The 18,600-nt window shown below is 48.9% G+C and overlaps 1 protein-coding gene across 8 annotated transcripts; it reads right to left on the bottom strand.

Moving 5' to 3' along the window:
• On the bottom strand, window positions 1-18,600 carry LOC119959302 (zinc finger protein 239-like). 8 transcript variants are annotated; one of them, XM_038787607.1, is made up of 3 exons: window positions 17,714-17,732; window positions 16,183-16,296; window positions 1-2,094 (listed from the first exon to the last, which is right to left on the bottom strand). In XM_038787607.1, the coding sequence occupies exon 3, from the start codon at window positions 2,018-2,020 to the stop codon at window positions 992-994; it is 1,029 nt and encodes a 342-aa protein (XP_038643535.1). In that variant the 5' UTR covers window positions 2,021-2,094; window positions 16,183-16,296; window positions 17,714-17,732; the 3' UTR covers window positions 1-991. The 8 variants fall into 8 exon arrangements, with proteins under 8 accessions (XP_038643535.1, XP_038643533.1, XP_038643532.1 ...); XM_038787605.1 differs by lacking the exon at window positions 17,714-17,732 and adding an exon at window positions 17,640-17,671; XM_038787604.1 differs by lacking the exon at window positions 17,714-17,732 and adding an exon at window positions 17,549-17,641.

Below are 18,600 nucleotides of genomic sequence, written 5' to 3'. Positions count from 1 at the left end.
ACACAATACTGATTTATTTGACTTTTACCTGGAATATTAACCCCTATAACTGAGCTGGAGTATATTTACTGTTAAGGGCACTGCCAGAAAGGAAATTTGAGACATTTGTCCCCACAGTTTGTCTTTGCAATTTGTATGGGAGGAGAGGTTGTGGACTCCAGAAATGATGTCCCCGACTATTTGTGATGGTTTCTTAGCAAAGTAAATGTTCATGATGGAATCGGAAAATAAATAAAATGAAATAGAAGTACACTTAAAATAAGACAATGGCTTCACACATCCCAATACTTTAAACAGTTCCAAACAATCTTAATTTAACTACCTCAGAGCTAACCTTCCCCAATCTGTCCAGCAATGCTATAAAATGCAGAAACCTTATCCCAAACTGTGCCTTTACTCCAATTTGCTCCTGAGGTTAACCAGCAGTTAACTGGCTTTTCAAATCTGGCTTCCTTCACCCAGCATTCTGGGCTGAGATTTAAACAGTATCTTCACCCCCTTAACTACGTTCTTTCCCTTTGATCTCTCCATCGTTTTATCCAATTTATTTCGAACTAATCTCTCCCAGAATTGATTAACATAATCTCTTTACTTTAAATTCATAATTTTAAAAATTGAATTTACTTTATCCATACTTCATTCATGACACCTTTCTTTCACACCTTGCATCTTTTGAATCGCAACACCCATTCACATCTGTTTCTGTTCTCTACCCAACCTAACTAGATTTTTTCGGTAAATATCTGGTTTGAAGTCGAGCTGGGCTCATTAACACATCAAACTCACAGTTTAAATTCACACAGCTACTCTTTCTCCCACTGTAAGGACCACTCTCACACTTCACTAGTTACAAAACATGATATTACACATAGAAAATAGTTCAATTTCTTAGATTCTTCTGACAAATTTTCTTGATAAAACATCAGTAGAAATCGACATTTATGAACAAGGTTCATTCCTGGGTGTGATTAACAGTAAATATGATCACTAATTATTTGCAAACACGCTGGTGACTTGTCAGGATGGACATCCGAGTGAATCTCTTCCCACACACGAAGCAGGGGAACGGTCTCTCCCCAGTGTGAACACGCTGGTGTCTTTGCAGAGTGGATGACTGAGTGAATCCCTTCCCACACCTGGCGCAGATGAATGGCCTCTCTCTAGTGTGAATTCGCTGATGTACAGTCAGTTGAGATGATTGCCTGAACCCTGTCCCACAGTGAGAGCACCTGAATGGTCTCTCATCAGTATGAACAAGCTGATGGCGCATCAGGTCCACAGGACTTTTATAGCACTTCTCACAGTCAGTGCATTGAAATGGTCGCGCTTCAGTGTGAACCTGCTTGTGTTTCAGCAGGGTGGATGAATCGCTGAATCCCTTTCCACACTTGGAGCAGGTGAATGGCCTCTCCCCGGTGTGAACTCGCTGGTGTTGTAGCAGTCCTGATGATTGAGTGAATCCCTTACCACATTCAGGGCAGGTGAACGGCCTCTCCCCAGTGTGAATTCGCTGGTGTACAATGAGTTCAGATGACTGCCTGAACCCAGTTCCACAGTCCGAGCACCTGAACGGTCTCTCATCAGTGTGAGCTCGCTGATGACGCATTAGGTTGAGGGAACTTTTATAGCACCTCTCACAGTCTACACATTTAAAAGGTCTCTCGTCGGTGTGAACCTGCTGGTGTTTCAACAGAGTGGAAGAATCAGTAAATCCCTTTCCACACTTGGAGCAGGTGAATGGCCTCTCCCCAGTGTGAACTCGCTGGTGTTGTTGCAGCCCTGATGATCGAGTGAATCCCTTCCCACACTCTGGGCAGGTGAATGGTGTCTCCCCACTATGAACTCGCTGGTGTCTCAGCAGGTTGGATGACCAGGTGAATCCCTTCCCACACTCTGGGCAGGTGAACAGTCTCTCCACAGTGTGACTGGGCTGATGGGCTTCCAGCTCAGACAGGGATCTGAATCCCTGCTCACAGTCCCCACATTTCTCCGCACTGCCAGCATTGCTAGTTTCTTGCATGTTCAAAATCCGATGATATTCAGATCCTGATGTGATGTCTGTTTTCCAACTGCAAATCCGCCCCTTCTAACATCCTGAGAAATTGATTTAAAACAGAAAAATAGGGAGTGAGAGAGAACCCAAAAAACACAGGTTGTGAAACTGAGCTGAATGAATCTTGTCATTTGTGGGGCTGGCACTGGAAAAAAGTGACCATGGAAATTGCTGGGTTGCCACGAAAAAACAACTGTTTCAGTAATGTCCTCAGGGAAGGGAACCTACCATCCGGTCTGGGCCTACACAGGATTCTGGCCTCTATACGAACATATGAAATAGGAGCAGGAGTAAACCTATCATCAGGAAGAAATAGCGAGGCATCTGGATAGAAATTGTACGATTGGGCAGACGCAGCATGGGTTCATGAAGGGCAGGTCGTGCCTAACCAATTTAGTGGAATTTTTTGAGGACATTACCAGTGCAGTAGCTAACGGGGAGCCAATGGGTGTGGTATATCTGGATTTCCAGAAAGCTTTTGACAAGGTGCCACACAAAAGGCTGCTGCATAAGATAAAGATGCATGGCATTAAGGGTAAAGTAGTAGCATGGATAGAGGATTGGTTAATTCATAGAAAGCAAAGAGTGGGGATTAATGGGTGCTTCTCTGGTTGGCAATCAGTAGCTAGTGGTGTCCCTCAGGGATCCGTGTTAGGCCCACAATTGTTCACAATCTACATAGATGATTTGGAGTTGGGGACCGAGGGCAATGTGTCCAAGTTTGCAGATGACTCTAAGATGAGTGGTAAAGCAAAAAGTGCAGAGGATACTGGAAGTTTGCAGAGGGATTTGGATAGGTTAAGTGAATGGGCTAGTGTCTGGCAAATGGAATACAATGCTGACAAATGTGAGGTTATCCATTTTGGTAGGAATAACAGCAAACGGGATTATTTAAACAATAAAATATTAAAGCATGCTGCTGTGCAGAGACCTGGGTGCGCTAGTGCATGAGTCACAAAAAGTTGGTTTACAGGTGATTAAGAAGGCAAATGGAATTTTGTCCTTCATTGCTAGAGGGATGGAGTTTAAGACTAGGGAGGTTATGCTGCAATTCTATAAAGTGTTAGTGAGGCCACACCTGGAGTATTGTGTTCAGTTTTGGTCTCCTTACTTGAGAAAGGACGTACTGGCACTGGAGGGTGTGCAGAGGAGATTCCCGAGGTTAATCCCAGAGCTGAAGGGGTTGGATTACGAGGAGAGGTTGAGTAGACTGGGACTGTACTCGTTGGAATTTAGAAGGATGAGGGGGGATCTTATCGAAACATTTAAAATTGTGAAGGGAATAGATCAGGGGTGGGCAAACTACGGCCCGCGGGCCGCATGCGGCCCGCCAAAGGTCTTTATGCGGCCCACCAAGATCAAGTCATAAAAAAAAATTTTTTTTAAAAAAGAAAAACTTTTCTTAAAATTTTTTTTAATAAGGTTAATGGGGGGGGGGGGCTGTTGGGTTACTGGTATAGGGTGGATATGTTGACTTGAGTAGGGTGATCATTGCTCGGTACAACATCGAGGGCCGAAGGGCCTGTTCTGTGCTGTACTGTTCTATGTTCTATATGAGGCGCCCAGAATCATAACCGGGTGAACCGCCATTTTTGAAAAGTAGAGAAAAAGAGTGCTAAAGGCAGGATGCCGCCGGGGCAAGCGCTGAGGTATATGCCGCACGCTAATTGGTTACAACCGGGACTATTAATTAATATACTATGCGGCCCTTTAAAATTGTGAATTTCTGAATGTGGCCCTTGCACGGAAAAGTTTGCCCACCCCTGGAATAGATAGTATAGATGTGGGCAGGTTGTTTCCACTGGCGGGTGAAAGCAGAACTAGGGGGCATAGCCTCAAAATAAGGGGAAGTAGATTTAGGACTGAGTTTCGGAGAAACTTCTTCACCCAAATTGTTGTGAATCTATGGAATTCCTTGCCCAGTGAAGCAGTTGAGGCTCCTTCATTAAATGTTTTTAAGGTAAAGATAGATAGTTTTTTGAAGAAAAAAGGGATTAAGAGTTATGGTGTTCGGGCCGGAAAGTGGAGCTGAGTCCACAAAAGATCAGCCATGATCTCATTGAATGGCGGAGCAGGCTCAAGGGGCCAGATGGCCTACTCCTGCTCCTAGTTCTTATAAACCCCATTGAGCTGCGTCAACATTCACGATGATCATGGCTGATCTTGGTTTAATCTCCAACTTCCCGTCCTCCTCAAATCCTTTGATTCCCTGAAACATCTCTCCATCTCTGGGTTAGAAAGTTCCCCCATTTTAATCTTGGGAAGACTGAAGCTATTGTCTTCACTCACTGCTACAAATTCCACTTCCTAACCATTCAATCCGTCCATCACGGCCTCACGGTAGCATGGTGGTTAGCATCAATGCTTCACAGCTCCAGGGTCCCAGGTTCGATTCCCGGCTGGGTCACTGTCTGTGTGGAGTCTGCACGTCCTCCCCGTGTGTGCGTGGGTTTCCTCCGGGTGCTCCGGTTTCCTCCCACAGTCCAAAGATGTGCGGGTTAGGTGGATTGGCCATGCTAAATTGCCCATAGTGTAATGTTAATGGGGGGATTGTCGGGTTACGGGTATGTGGGTTTAAGTAGGGTGATCATTGCTCGGCACAACATCGAGGGCCGAAGGGCCTGTTCTGTGCTGTACTGTTCTATGTTCTCCTCAGAAACTGCCTGAGTCTGAGGATTGTGCAGACTTGAGGGGCCGAATGGCCTCCTTGTGCACTGTCAGGATTCTATGATTGTCAGTCTAGGAGAGAAATGCCAAACATTTCTTCTCTGGCTCCCTCATCCAGAATGACCGATCATGCTCCCTGCTGTACTTTGCCCCCAGCTGTACTTTGCTCCTCATCGTCATCAGCAGTCCCTCAATTTGAGGATGACATCTAATCAGAGTCTTGAGTTTCTGCCATGGGTGGACAGAACCACAGATCTTGAGACCATGAGATATTGGAATCAGGAGAGCAGGATGTATTTCCCTTTCTTTCCATCAATCCACCGCCCCATCATTCAGACATTGGGACTCAAAGACTAATCCAATTTGATGGACAAGTTGTCTCCATTCTGAACAATGGGGAACAAGCTCCTCCCACTCATTGAAACATTGCCCCCGACAAAGATGGCAGTCACGCATGCGCCATGGTGCACACTGTTTCCACTAAAGATGGCGGCCATTAATCCAAGCCGAAAATGAGGAGCTGCAGTCTTGCTCGGTACAATCTGGGTCCGGCTAACTCTTTTCCAATGTTATTGACTCACACAAGGTGCTTACGCAGCGTTTCCGCCCTTCCCCGCGATCTCTTGCTCTCTACATATTGTTCACCACAGCTTACTTACTACGGACGTAAGAAATCAGCCGCTCTCCGTCGCCATTACGCATACTGCGCATGCTTCAATCACAGAAGGCCCCGCCTCCCTTTAACTCCGATTGGTTGGAGACCAGCCGCTCCCGGTCGCTCCTCCACTCCCGCCCCACCTGATCCTATTGGTCCGGTGCCACTGTCAATCACCCGGACATTGTGACAGTCTCAGATAGTGAGAGCTGCCACAGTCAGTATCTGGAGAACCATAACTACATTTTGTTTTCATATAATAGTGAGTTAGACATGGCTTGTTGACAACATAATATAATCCACTTCTGGTGTGTGTTACACTGTCACTTATTATCAGGATGTGGAGATGCCGGCGTTGGACTGGGGTGAGCATAGTAAGAAGTCTTACAACACCAGGTTAAAGTCCAACAGGTTTGTTTCAAACACAAGCTTTCGGAGCGCAGCTCCTTCCTCAGGTGAATGGAGAGGTATGTTCCAGAAACATTTATATAGACAAAGTCAGAGATGCTGGACAATGCTTGGAACGCGAGCATTTGCAGGTAATCAAATCATTACAGATCCAGGGAGAGGGGTAACCCCAGGTTAAAGAGGTGTGAATTGTCTCAAGCCAGAACAGTTGGTAGGATTTTGCAAGTCCAGGCCAGATGGTGGGGGGTGGATGTAATGCGACATGAATCCAAGATCCCAGTTGAGGCCGCACTCATGCGTGCGGAACTTGGCTATAAGTTTTTGCTCGGCAATTCTGCGTTGTTGCGCGTCCTGAAGACCGCCTTGGAGAACGCTTACCCGGAGATCAGAGGCTGAATGCCCTTGACTGCTGAAGTGTTCCCCGACTGGAAGGGAACATTCCTGCCTGGTGATTGTCGCACGATGCCCGTTCATTCGTTGTCGCAGCGTCTGCATGGTCTCACCAATGTACCACGCTTCGGGACATCCTTTCCTGGAGCGTAAGAGGTAGACTACATTGGTCGAGTCGCACGAGTATGTGCCGCTTACCTGGTGTGTGGTGTTACCACGTGTAATGGTGGTATCCAAGTCGATGATCTGGCATGTCTTGCAGAGATTGCCCTGGCAGGGTTGTGTGGTGTCGTGGTCGCTGTTCTGAAGGCTGGGTAATTTGCTGCAAACATTGGTTTGTTTGAGGTTGCGCGGTTGTTTGAAGGCCAGTAGTGGGGGTGTGGGGATGACCTTGGCAAGATGTTCATCTTTATTGATGATGTGTTGAAGGCTGCGAAGAAGATGTCATAGTTTCTCCGCCCCAGGAAAGTACTGGATGACGAAGGGTACTCTGTCAGTGGTGTCCCGTGTGTGTCTTCTGAGGAGGTCGGTGCGGTTTTTTGCTGTGGCGCGTTGGAACTGTCGATTGATGAGTCGAGCGCCATATCCCGTTCGTACGAGAGCATCTTTCAGCATCTGTATGTGTCTGTTATGCTCCTCCTCATCTGAGCAGATCCTGTGTATACGGAGGGCTTGTCCATAGGGGATGGCTTCTTTAATGTGTTTCGGGTGAAAGCTGGAGAAGTGGAGCATCGTGAGGTTGTCTGTGGGCTTGCGGTAAAGTGAAGTGCTAAGGTGACCGTCCTTGATGGAGATGAGTGTGTCCAAGAATGCAACAGAATTTGGAGAATAGTCCATGGTGAGTCTGATGGTGGGATGGAATTTATTGATCTCATCGTGTAGTCGTTTCAGGGATTCTTCGCTGTGGGTCCAAAGGAAAAAAATGTCATCGATGTATCTGGTGTATAACATCGGTTGCAGGTCCTGTGTGGTGAGGAAGTCTTGTTCAAACTTGTGCATGAAGATGTTGGCATATTGAGGTGCAGATTTGGCCCCCATGGCTGTTCCATGCATCTGGATGAAGAATTTGTTGTCGAAGGTGAAGACGTTGCGATCTAGAATGAAGCGGATGAGTTGCAGAATTGCGTCTGGAGATTGGCAGTTGTCAGTGTTGAGGACTGAGGCTGTTGCAGCAATGCCGTCGTCATGGGGGATGCTGGTGTCGAGTGCCGAGACACCCATTGTGACGAGGAATGTTCCTGGTTCAACTGGTCCATGGGTGCTGAGTCCGTCGGAAGTCCGTCGTGTCGCGACAGAAGCTGGGTGTACCTTGTACGATGGGTTTCAAGGTACCCTCGATGTGGCCAGAGAGGTTCTCACACAGGGTCCCATTGCCTGAAACGATAGGACGGCCTGGTGTGTTGGCCTTGTGTATTTTCGGGAGGCAGTAGAGATCTCCAATGCGGGGAGTACGTGGGATGAGAGCACGTAGGGTGCTCTGAAGGTCTGGATCCAAGGTCCTGATCAGTCTGTTGAGTTGGCGGATGAGTTCCTTGGTTGGATCTGCGGGTAACTGTCTGTAGTGTTCCTGGTTGTTGAGTTGTCGGTATACTTCTTTGCAGTAGTCGGTTCTGTTTAGTATGACGGTGGCCCCTCCTTTGTCTGCTGGTTTGATGACGATGGTGCGGTTGGTTTTGAGAGCGCGGATGGCGTTGCGTTGTACTTGGGTGACGTTCGGGGCTGCCTTGTGAATGCGACTGATGAATCTGGCATTGACGCGACTCCTGACAGCTTGAGCATACATGTTGAGTCTAGGGCAGCGGCCTTCCGGAGGGGTCCAATTCGACTCTTTCCTTTTCGTTTGCTGCGCCGCAGATCTCGCGGTCTGCTGTTCCGGTTCATTGGTCGTCTCCTTGGGTTCGCTGTCGGCCTCTTTTGACCTGTGGAAGAATTCCCGGAGCCTCATTCGCCTGATGAATTCCTCCGTGTCTGCCGCGAGACTGATGGGGTCCATTTTGGTGGTGGTGCAGAAATTGAGCCCTCTGCTGAGGACTTCGATTTCATCTGGTTGAAGGGTGTAGTCTGACAAGTTGACAATAGATTTCCGTGTATTGTTTTCGACTGTGGTACAGGGGGAGGCTTGATTGGTGATGCCGAGTTTCTCAAGCTTCCTGTTCTTGGTGTGTATATAGGTGGCATAGTATCGTTGTCTCATCTGTTTGGCGCTGTTATGCAGCTGGTCTGATGTGTCCTGAGCGCAATTTGAGAATATGGCCTCTATCTTGGTTTCCAGGTTGCGTCGACTGCTGTAGAGCTGGTGTACGAGGTGTTTGAGGCGTGTGACAGAGGTGCGGTGGCAGAGTCTTTCAGCATAGTCTGTGTTGTAGGTCGACTCGAATGGGTTTGTGATCTGTAGCCCTTTCGGGATCTTGTCTGCTTTTTTGCATGTTTGAAACAAACCTGTTGGACTTTAACCTAGTGTTGTAAGACTTCTTACTGTTATTCCGGGGTCAGAGCCGCATCCGGGGACTCATGGACCCCCCCCCCCCCCCCCCGGCTCTGCCTATCCCTCCATTCCCCTCACCCCCTGTGGATCTGCCAAACAAGCTTCTGTCCCTGGACACCGCCCGCACTGCGCATGCTCAACGTCACAATGCCCGGTGAGTGATTGACGGCAGCTCCGGACCAATAGCAAGAGGGGATTGGGCTGGAGGACCGAGAGGCAGCGGCTGGTCCTCCCACTAATCAGAGTGAATGGGGGTGGGGTCACAGCACTGACTGAAGCATGCGCAGTACGATCCCCAGAGCCGGAAGGCGGCGGTCGGGTTGAGGTCACAAAGGGTGAGAAGTGTATCCAGGGGGAGAATATTTAGAACAAAGCGGGAAGTTGGGCACCAGGGATGAAATGTTGGTGGAGTGGGAATGTCCCTGGGTGGGTATTAGTGAGTCCTCCAGGGTAATGGTCTGAGGACCGAGTGGAATATTCCTGATTACCAAACAACTAAACTCAATTCATAAAACATAGTGAAAACTGGTGTCAGTAATGGTGACCATGCAGCTATCACTGGTTGTGTATAAACTGATCTGATTCACTAATAGCCTTTAGGAAATCTGCCAACCCTACCTGGTCTGGCCTACATGTAACTCCAGAGCCACGGCAGTAAATCTGCCCTCTGAAATGGCCCAGCAAGCCATTCAGTTCAAGGGCAATTCGGGATCGGCAACAAATGGTGGATTCACCAGTGATTACCACAGGAATTGTCATTTGTGGGAGAGAATTCCAAATGTGTCCCAGATTTTGTGTCAACAAGTGTTTCCTCATTTCACACTGACTTCTGTGACCTGGCTACAATTTTTAGGCAATGTCCCAAGTCCTTACTCCCCAGTCAGCAGAAATCATTCCTCTCTGTCTTTGATTAAATCACACTGTAATTTACTAAATACCAGGATGTGGAGATGCCGGCGTTACACTGGGGGGGGGGGGGGGCGCAGAGTGAGAAGTCTTACAACACCAGGTTAAAGTCCAACAGATTTGTTTTGAATGACGAGCTTTCAGAGCATAGATCCTTCCTCAGCTGTGCTCCAAAAGCTACTGATTCAAAATAAACCTGTTGGACTTTAACCTGGTGTTGTAAGACTGCTTACTGTGCCCCCCCCCCCAGTCCAACGCCGGCATCTCCACATCATGGCCGGAAGATGAGACAAAAAAGCATCTGTCCCTGGGCATGAGCCGCACTGCGCATGCTCCACATCACAATGCCCAGCGAGTGATTGACGGCAGTTTTGCACCAATAGGAAGAGGAGGTGGGACTGCAGGACTGAATGACAGCAGCTGGTCCTCCAACCAATCAGAGGGAATGAGGGCTGTGGCTGCTCTCAGATCTCCCTCATTGGTTGAGACTCTGCATCATTTTGAGTTCTTCCCATTAGCCACGTGGGCGCAGGTTCCAAAACCACATTTCCTGTCTGAGAGATGTTGACCAATGGGAGGATTTGGAGGACCGGACGCAGTCTGGTCCTCCAGGCAATCAGACCTGCCGGCTTTGTGTGAATGAAAATGGAACTTCACACAGACTGAAACATCTTCCTGTGTCAAACATCTGATTAAAACATTTTCTTTCCACTTCAATGGACTTTTTTAAGAATCCATTGACCCTTCTACAGAACTGTTACAAGGAACAACAAATGTTTACTGTTTCTCTCGCCACAGATGGCACGGTAGTTAGCACTACTGCCTCACAGCGCCAGCAACCAGGGTTCAATTCTGGCCTTGGATGACTGTATTGAGTTTGCACATTCTTCTCGTGTCTGCGTGGGTCCCTGCGGGTGCTCCAGTTTTCTCTCACGAGAATGTGCAGGCTTGGTGGATTGGCTATGCTAAATAGCCCCTTAGTGTTCAAAGATGAAGTGGGTGTATGGGGAGAGGTTGGGGGAAATGCACCTGGGTGGGGGGCTCGATTGGCCATGGTAAATTGCCCCTTTGTGTCCAAACAAAGGTTAGGTGAGGTTACTGGGTTACAGGGATGGGCTTAAGTAGGGTACTGTTTCTGAGGGCCTGTGCAGGCTTGATGGGCCTAATGGCCTCCTTCTGTACTGTACATTCTACGATTCTGTTGGAATTTCTTTCCCAGTCTGACCTGGTGGGTCTGTCTGGTGGTATATCCCTGGTACTGTCCATGTATTTGAATGTTTGGGTATTTTAGGGAGCAGGTAGAACTTCCTTGGCTCTACCTGTTGTCTTTGGTTAATGTGTCTGGAGTCTTTGAGTTCTTCCAGTCTGTCTCCAATGCTCCTTCCTGTCTCGGGTATATGGGTCCAGGTGGCTTGGTGTTGTGATTCATGCTGTTTAGTTGTCTGTCTGTCTCCAGCAGGTATTGTTGTCCCTCAATAATGACTGTGCTGCAAACCTTGTCTTCTCGTCTTGTGGACATATCAGTGTTGGATCCAAGCTCCCGGATTGTCTGTCTTTCTCTCCGATTGAGGTTCTGTTTGTCTCTTGTATTTCACTGTGACAGGGCGGAGACCTGATTGAAGGATTCAAACATGGGAATTCTGGGAAAGATAGTCAAGGATTTGGGAGGTGACAACATGTTCAAGGAGTTTGGAGAGGAGAAGGAGGTTGAAGATGGGGCACAAATTTGGAAGGATGGCAGGGGGTTTTATTGAAGAGGGGGTGATGATGGCAGATTTGAAGGACAGAGAGACAGTACCTGAAGAGTGAGAAATGTTGACAATATCCATGGACACAGGGTAGTTGGCTGATCTGTAGCCCAGTGGGAATAGGGTCGATGGAGCAGGAGCTGGGTCTCATGGACAAGATGAGCTCTGAGAGGACATGAGGGGAGATGGGAGAGAAAGAGAAAGATGTGGGTTCAGGGCTCGGGAAAGGATGAAATTTAGAGACAGTTTGGTCCGGTGGGCTCGTGGAAGGGAGGGAAGCAGCAGAGGCAGCTGATCGATTTACTCAATCTCAGTCACAAAGAATCTCCACAGGCTCCTCACACTTCTTGTTGGAGGTCAGGATGGAAGAGACAGGGGAGAGCGAGAGAACTTCAAAAGGAACTAACTTGTGTCAGAGATATTAAATGTTTCAACACACTGCGTATTTCACACAAATCTAATTTATTTGACTTTTAGCCAGAATATTAGCCCCTGTAAATGGGCTGGAGTTTGTTATCAGCAGAAAGAGACCCAAATGAACATGGTTCAGTCCTGAATGTGAGGAACAGCAAAACCCAATCACTGTTGTTACTTGTGGCCTCGTTGGTGTCTCAGCAGGTAGGATGAAGTGGTGAATCCCTTCCCACACTGGGAGCAGGTGAATGGCCTCTCCCCAGTGTGAATTCGCTGGTGCTTCTGTAGGGTGGATGCCTGAGTGAATCCCTTTCCACACTTGGAACAGGCGAATGGTCTCTCCCCAGTGTGAATTCGCTGATGTGCAGTGAGGTGAGACGATTGTCTGAACCCAGTCCCACAGTGAGAGCACGTAAACGGTCTCTTGTCAGTGTGAACACGTTGATGACGCATCAGTTCCCCAGAACGTTTATAGGAGTTCCCACAGTCTGGACATTGAAACGGCCTCTCGTCACTGTGAATTCGCTGGTGATTCAGAAGTTCGGATGACTGAATGAATCCCTTCCCACACTCGGAGCAGATGAATGGTCTCTCCCCAGTGTGAATTCGCTGATGTACAGTGAGGTGAGATGATCGTCTGAACCCAGTCCCGCAGTGAGAGCACCTGAAAGGTCTCTCGTCAGTGTGAACACGTTGATGTTGCAACAGTTCTCCAAAACGTTTATAGCACTTCTCGCAGTCTGGACATTGAAACAGTCTCTCATCAGTGTGAATTCGCTGGTGCTTCTGCAGGTCGGATGCCTGAGTGAATCCCTTCCCACACTTGGCACAGACGAATGGCCTCTCAACTGTGTGAATTCGCTGATGTACAGAGAGGTGAGATGATCGTCTGAACCCAGTCCCACAGTGAGAGCACCTGAATGGTCTCTCGTCAGTGCGAACACGTTGATGGCACATCAGTTCTCCAGATCTTTTATAGCACTTCCCGCAGTCTGGACATTGAAACGGTTTCTCATCAGTGTGAACTCGCTGGTGACTCAGCAGGTGGGCTGAAAGAGTAAATCCCTTCCCACACGTTGAGCAGGTGAATGGCCTCTCCCTGGAGTGAAATCGCTGGTGTGTGGACAGACCAGATGGCTGAGTGAATCCCTTCCCACACTCGGAGCAGGTGAATGGTTTCTCCCCAGTGTGACTGCGTCGATGAGTTTCCAGCTTGGATGGGTAAGTGAATCCTTTCCCACAGTCCGCACATTTCCACGGTTTCTCCTCAGTGTGACTGCATTTGTGGCTTGCGAGGCCTGATGATCGAGTGAATCCTCGTCCACACACACAAGTGTACGGTTTCTCCCCACTGTGAATGACGTTTTTTCCTTCCATGTTCAAAATCTCATGATATTCAGCAATGATAAATTGAGGACCCTGTCAGATGCTGATGTGATGTTTGGTTTGTGTTTCCAGACTTTGAAGCCTCCCCTTCGAACACCCTGTGAAACTGATTGAAAACAGAAAATAGGGAGTGAGAGAGAACCCACAAAAACACAAAGGCAGGTTGTGAAATTGAGCTGAATGAATCTGGTCATTTGTGGGGCCGGCTCTGGGACAAAGTGACCATGAAAACTGCTGGATTGTTATAAAAACCCAACTGGCCTCTTTGGGAGGAGAGAGAAAGAGGTGAAGAGGGATTTTGTACATCTACAAGATATATTAAGACAGTAGTTGGCAAAGAAAATTCAATCTTGAGCTTCATAATTAGAAATATTGATCCCGAAACAGGGTAGCTCGGCTTCCAGTGACACCGTGATTAGCACTGCTGCCTGACCGTGATTAGCACTGCTGCCTGACCGTGATTAGCACTGCTGCCTGACCGTGATTAGCACTGCTGCCTCACCGTGATTAGCACTGCTGCCTCACCGTGATTAGCACTGCTGCCTCACCGTGATTAGCACTGCTGCCTCACCGTGATTAGCACTGCTGCCTCACCGTGATTAGCACTGCTGCCTCACCGTGATTAGCACTGCTGCCTCACCGTGATTAGCACTGCTGCCTCACCGTGATTAGCACTGCTGCCTCAGTGATTAGCACTGCTGCCTCACAGTGATTAGCACTGCTGCCTCACAGTGATTAGCACTGCTGCCTCACAGTGATTAGCACTGCTGCCTCACAGTGATTAGCACTGCTGCCTCACAGTGATTTGCACGGCTGCCTCAGTGATTAGCACTGCTGCCTCACAGTGATTAGCACGGCTGCCTCACAGTGATTAGCACGGCTGCCTCACAGTGATTAGCACGGCTGCCTCACAGTGATTAGCACTGCTGCCTCACAGTGATTAGCACTGCTGCCTCACAGTGATTAGCACTGCTGCCTCACAGTGATTAGCACTGCTGCCTCACAGTGATTAGCACTGCTGCCTCAGTGATTAGCACGGCTGCCTCACAGTGATTAGCACGGCTGCCTCACAGTGATTAGCAGTGCTGCCTCACAGTGATTAGCACTGCTGCCTCACAGTGATTAGCACTGCTGCCTCAGTGATTAGCACTGCTGCCTCAGTGATTAGCACTGCTGCCTCACAGTGATTAGCACTGCTGCCTCACAGTGATTAGCACTGCTGCCTCACAGTGATTAGCACTGCTGCCTCACAGTGATTAGCACTGCTGCCTCACAGTGATTAGCACTGCTGCCTCACAGTGATTAGCACTGCTGCCTCACAGTGATTAGCACTGCTGCCTCACAGTGATTAGCACTGCTGCCTCACAGTGATTAGCACTGCTGCCTCACAGTGATTAGCACTGCTGCCTCACAGTGATTAGCACTGCTGCCTCACAGTGCTCGGGACCCGGGTTTAATTCCAGCCTTGATGTCGGTGTGTGTGGAGTTTGCACTTTCTCCCTGTGTCTGCGTGGGTTTCCACCAAGTGCTCCAGTTTCCCCCTGCAGTCCAAAGACGGGCAAATTAGGTAGATTGGCCTTGATAAATTGCCCCTTAGTGTTCAGAGATGTGCAGGTTAGGTGGGGCTATAGGATGTCACAGTGGTTAGCATTGCTGCCTCACAGCTCCAGGGTCCCGGATTCAATTCCAGTCTCGGGTGACTGCTTCTGTGAAGTTTGCATTTTCTCCCCGTGTCTGCGTAGATTTCCTCCTGGTGCTCTGGTTTCCTCACACAATCCAAGGATGTACAGGTCAGGTGGATTGGCCATGATAAATTGCCCCACAGGTTAGTTGGAGTTACTGGGTTACGGGGAGAAGGTGGCGGCATGGGCTTAAACTGAAGTAGGGTGTTCTTTCCAAGGGCTAGTGCAAACTCTTTGGGCTGAATGGCCTCCCGCTGAACTGTAAAGTCTATGATTCTGCACTGTAGGAATTCTTATGAATCTTTATAAAGCTCTGGTCACCACTCTTCAGGAAGGATGTGATGGTTCTTGGAGAAGGTGCAGAGGGGATTTACCAGAATGGTTCGAGCAAAGGAGGTTGAGTTGAAATTTGATTGAGGGCCACAAGATTATGCCAGATTTCCATCGGGTGGACAAAGTAACTGTTTCCATTCACTGATCGTACAAGCAGCCGGGACACAGATTTAAAGTTTTGGGTAAAACCTAGATTGAACGATATAAGATGCTGAGGGGCCTTGACAGGGTGGATGTGGAGAGGATGTTTCCTCTTGTGGGAGAATCTGGAACAAGGAGTCACTGTTGCAAAATAAGGAGTCGCCCATTTCAGATGGAGATGAGGCTTTTTTATTCTAGAGGGTTGTAAGACTTGGGAACTCACGTCCTTAAAAGGCAGTGGAAGCAGACTCCTTGAATATTTTTAAGGCAGAGCTGGATAGATTCTTGATGAGCAAGGGGGTGAAAGGTCATCAGGGGTAGGTAGGAATGTGGAGTTGAGGTTAGAATGAGATCAGCCGCAATCTTATTGAATGCTGAGCAGGCCCGAGGGGCCGAGTGGCCTGTTCCTAGTTTGTATATAAAAGGAACAGGAGAAATGATGTGATATGAGATATGTTTTTACACAGCGAGTGGCAATGACCTGTTACTTGCTGCCTGTGAGCGAGTTTGAAAATCGACACAATTAATGATTTGATTTCAAAAGGAAATTGGACAAACACTTGAGGGAAATAAACCTGCGAGGATACAGGGAGCAGGAGAATGGCACTGACTGGATTGCTCCAGAGAGCTAGCATGGACTCAATGGACCGAATGCCATTCTCTGTGTCATCATGTCTCTGACTCGTTTGTGTAATTTAGTTTTGTAATTTAACCCCGGGCGGGTTCAGATATCACTCAGGTAAATCTGTGCTACACTCCCTCCGAGGCCATTCTATCCTTCCTCAGGTTTGTTGTCCAGAACTGAACACAGTTCTCCAGGTTTGGTCTAACCAGGGTTTGTGAATCTCGGGGCTTTTCCAGTCACACCGAGACCTGAAATCTTCCCTCACAGACAGAACAGACAAACCTTTTACCTTCCACACCCAGATGCTGCTGATATTCAGGGTCGGATGAATAATGTGACTGTCAGATCGCGATGTGACGTTTGGTTTGCGTTTCCCGTCTGTTCAACCTCCACTTCCAGTATCCTATACATTTACAGAAACCTCACTGTCAGTTTAGGATAGAAATTCACAATATTCTCTCCTCACCAACTTTGATTAAATATATTCTTGGAGGTTTGATCACATGACCTGCCCCCATCCTCCAGCCATTAATCGGTCAACACATCCATCCTTGTGACACACTGCCTTCCTCGGCCAATTGGGAAGCAAAAGGACTCATTACCTCACAGGACAGTGATTGACTGTCAGCCAAACAACCTTCATCCCATTTACAATATTTTTGTATCCGCTGAAGAGGAGCAGCTTCGGGCCAGGCAGTATAAATAACTTACGTTGGGGATTCACGGCCTAGTCAGCAGGGAGGGGGGTTAGTGCCAATCCGGGGAGGAGCAGCTCTGGGACAGTCAGTATCAATAACTCACCCAGAGGATTCACGGCCTAGTCGGCAGGGAGGGGGTTGGTGCCAATCCAGGGAGGAGCAGCTCCGGGACAGTAAGTATGGGCAGCACGGTAGCATTGTGGATAGCACAATTGCTTCACAGCTCCAGGGTCCCAGGCTCGATTGGGCCACTGTCTGTGCGGAGTCTGCACCTCCTCACCGTGTGTGCGCGGGTTTCCTCCGGGTGCTCAGGTTTCCTCCCACAGTCCAAAGATATGCAGGTTAGGTGGATTGGCCATGCTAAATTGCCCTTAGTGTTGGGTGGGGTGATTGGGTTATGGGATAGGGTGGTGGTGTTGACCTTGGGTAGGGTGCTCTTTCCAAGAGCCGGTGCAGACTCAATGGGCCAAATGGTCTCCTTCTGCACTGTAAATTCTATGAATAACTGACCCCGGGGATTCACGGCCTAGTTGGCAGGGTGCGGGGTTGGTGCCAATACGAGGAGCAGCTCCGGGACAGTCAGTATCAGTAACTCACCCCGGGGATTCACGGCCTAGTCGGCAGGGTGGGGGGTTAGTGCCGATCCGGGGAGGAGCAGCTCTGGGACAGTCAGTATCAATAACTCACACCAGGGATTCACGGCCTAGTCGCAGGGAGGGGGGTTGGTACCAATCCGGGGAGGAGCAGCTCCGGGACGGTCAGTATCAATAACTCAGCCCGGGGATTCACGGCCTAGTCGGCAGGGAGGGGGGTTGGTACCAATCCGGGGAGGAGCAGCTCCGGGACGGTCAGTATCAATAACTCACCCCGGGGATTCACGGCCTAGTCGGCAGGGAGGGGAGGTTGGTGCCAATCCGGGGAGGAGCAGCTCTGAGACAGTCAGTATCAATAACTCACCCCGGGGATTCACGGCCTAGTCGGCAGGGAGGGGAGGTTGGTGCCAATCCGGAGAGTTGCAGCTCCGGGACGGTCAGTATCAATAACTCACCCCCGGGACAGTGAGAGGGGAGAATGTTCAATGTTTCACATTCGACTCTTTGGATTCTAAACCCCGCCACTGACCTCTCACCTGACACCTCACAATGCCGGAGCAATGATTGTCGGCAGCACCGGACCAATAGGAGGAGGAGATGTCCGTAGGGCCGGTCCGGACTGCCTGGTCCTCCAACCAATCAGCGTGAATGAGGGGGCGGGACTGGGCTGAGTGAAGCATGCGCAGTGTGATTAATGGCGACGCAGAAAAACGTTCGTTCTCGGATCCACAATCTGTGAAGGTGGCAATGGCGGGACGGAGGGAGAGATGAATCAGGCGGGTCGTTAGACACACTTCGTGAACATGTTATTCACACCTAAAATCCGTAAAAATAACCTACCGGTGCCCGGGGATCTGAGTGGAGGCCGCATCTTTGTTACAGACCAGACTATGTAGGTGCCATCTTTATTTGGTACTTGCAGCTCGGGGCTCGGTGAATCTCGGGGCTTTTCCAGTCACACCGATACCTGAAATCTTCCCTCACAGACAGAACAGACAAACCTTTTACCTTCCACACCCAGATGCTGCTGATATTCAGGGTCGGATGAATAATGTGACTGTCAGATCGCGATGTGACGTTTGGTTTGCGTTTCCCGTCTGTTCAACCTCCACTTCCAGTATCCTGTAAATTTACAGAAACCTCACTGTCAGTTTAGGATAGAAATTCACAATATTCTCTCCTCACCAACTTTGATTAAATATATTCTTGGAGGTTTGATCACATGACCTGCCCCCATCCTCCAGCCATTAATCGGTCAATACATCCATCCTTGTGACACACTGCCTTCCTCGGCCAATTGGGAAGCAAAAGGACTCATTACCTCACAGGACAGTGATTGACTGTCAGCCAAACAACCTTCATCCCATTTACAATATTTTTGTATCCGCTGAAGAGGAGCAGCTTCGGGCCAGGCAG

Source organism: Scyliorhinus canicula, unplaced genomic scaffold, assembly GCF_902713615.1.
Source record: "Scyliorhinus canicula unplaced genomic scaffold, sScyCan1.1, whole genome shotgun sequence".
NCBI classification, from domain to species: Eukaryota; Metazoa; Chordata; class Chondrichthyes; order Carcharhiniformes; family Scyliorhinidae; genus Scyliorhinus; species Scyliorhinus canicula.
The sequence above is the reverse complement of the archived record's forward strand: the minus strand, read 5'-3'. Positions and strand labels throughout refer to the sequence as shown.

Excerpts from the sequence above, each read along its gene's own strand:
- LOC119959302 (XM_038787609.1), bottom strand. The coding sequence starts at position 2,020 with ATGCAAGAAACTAGCAATGCTGGCAGTGCGGAGAAATGTGGGGACTGT.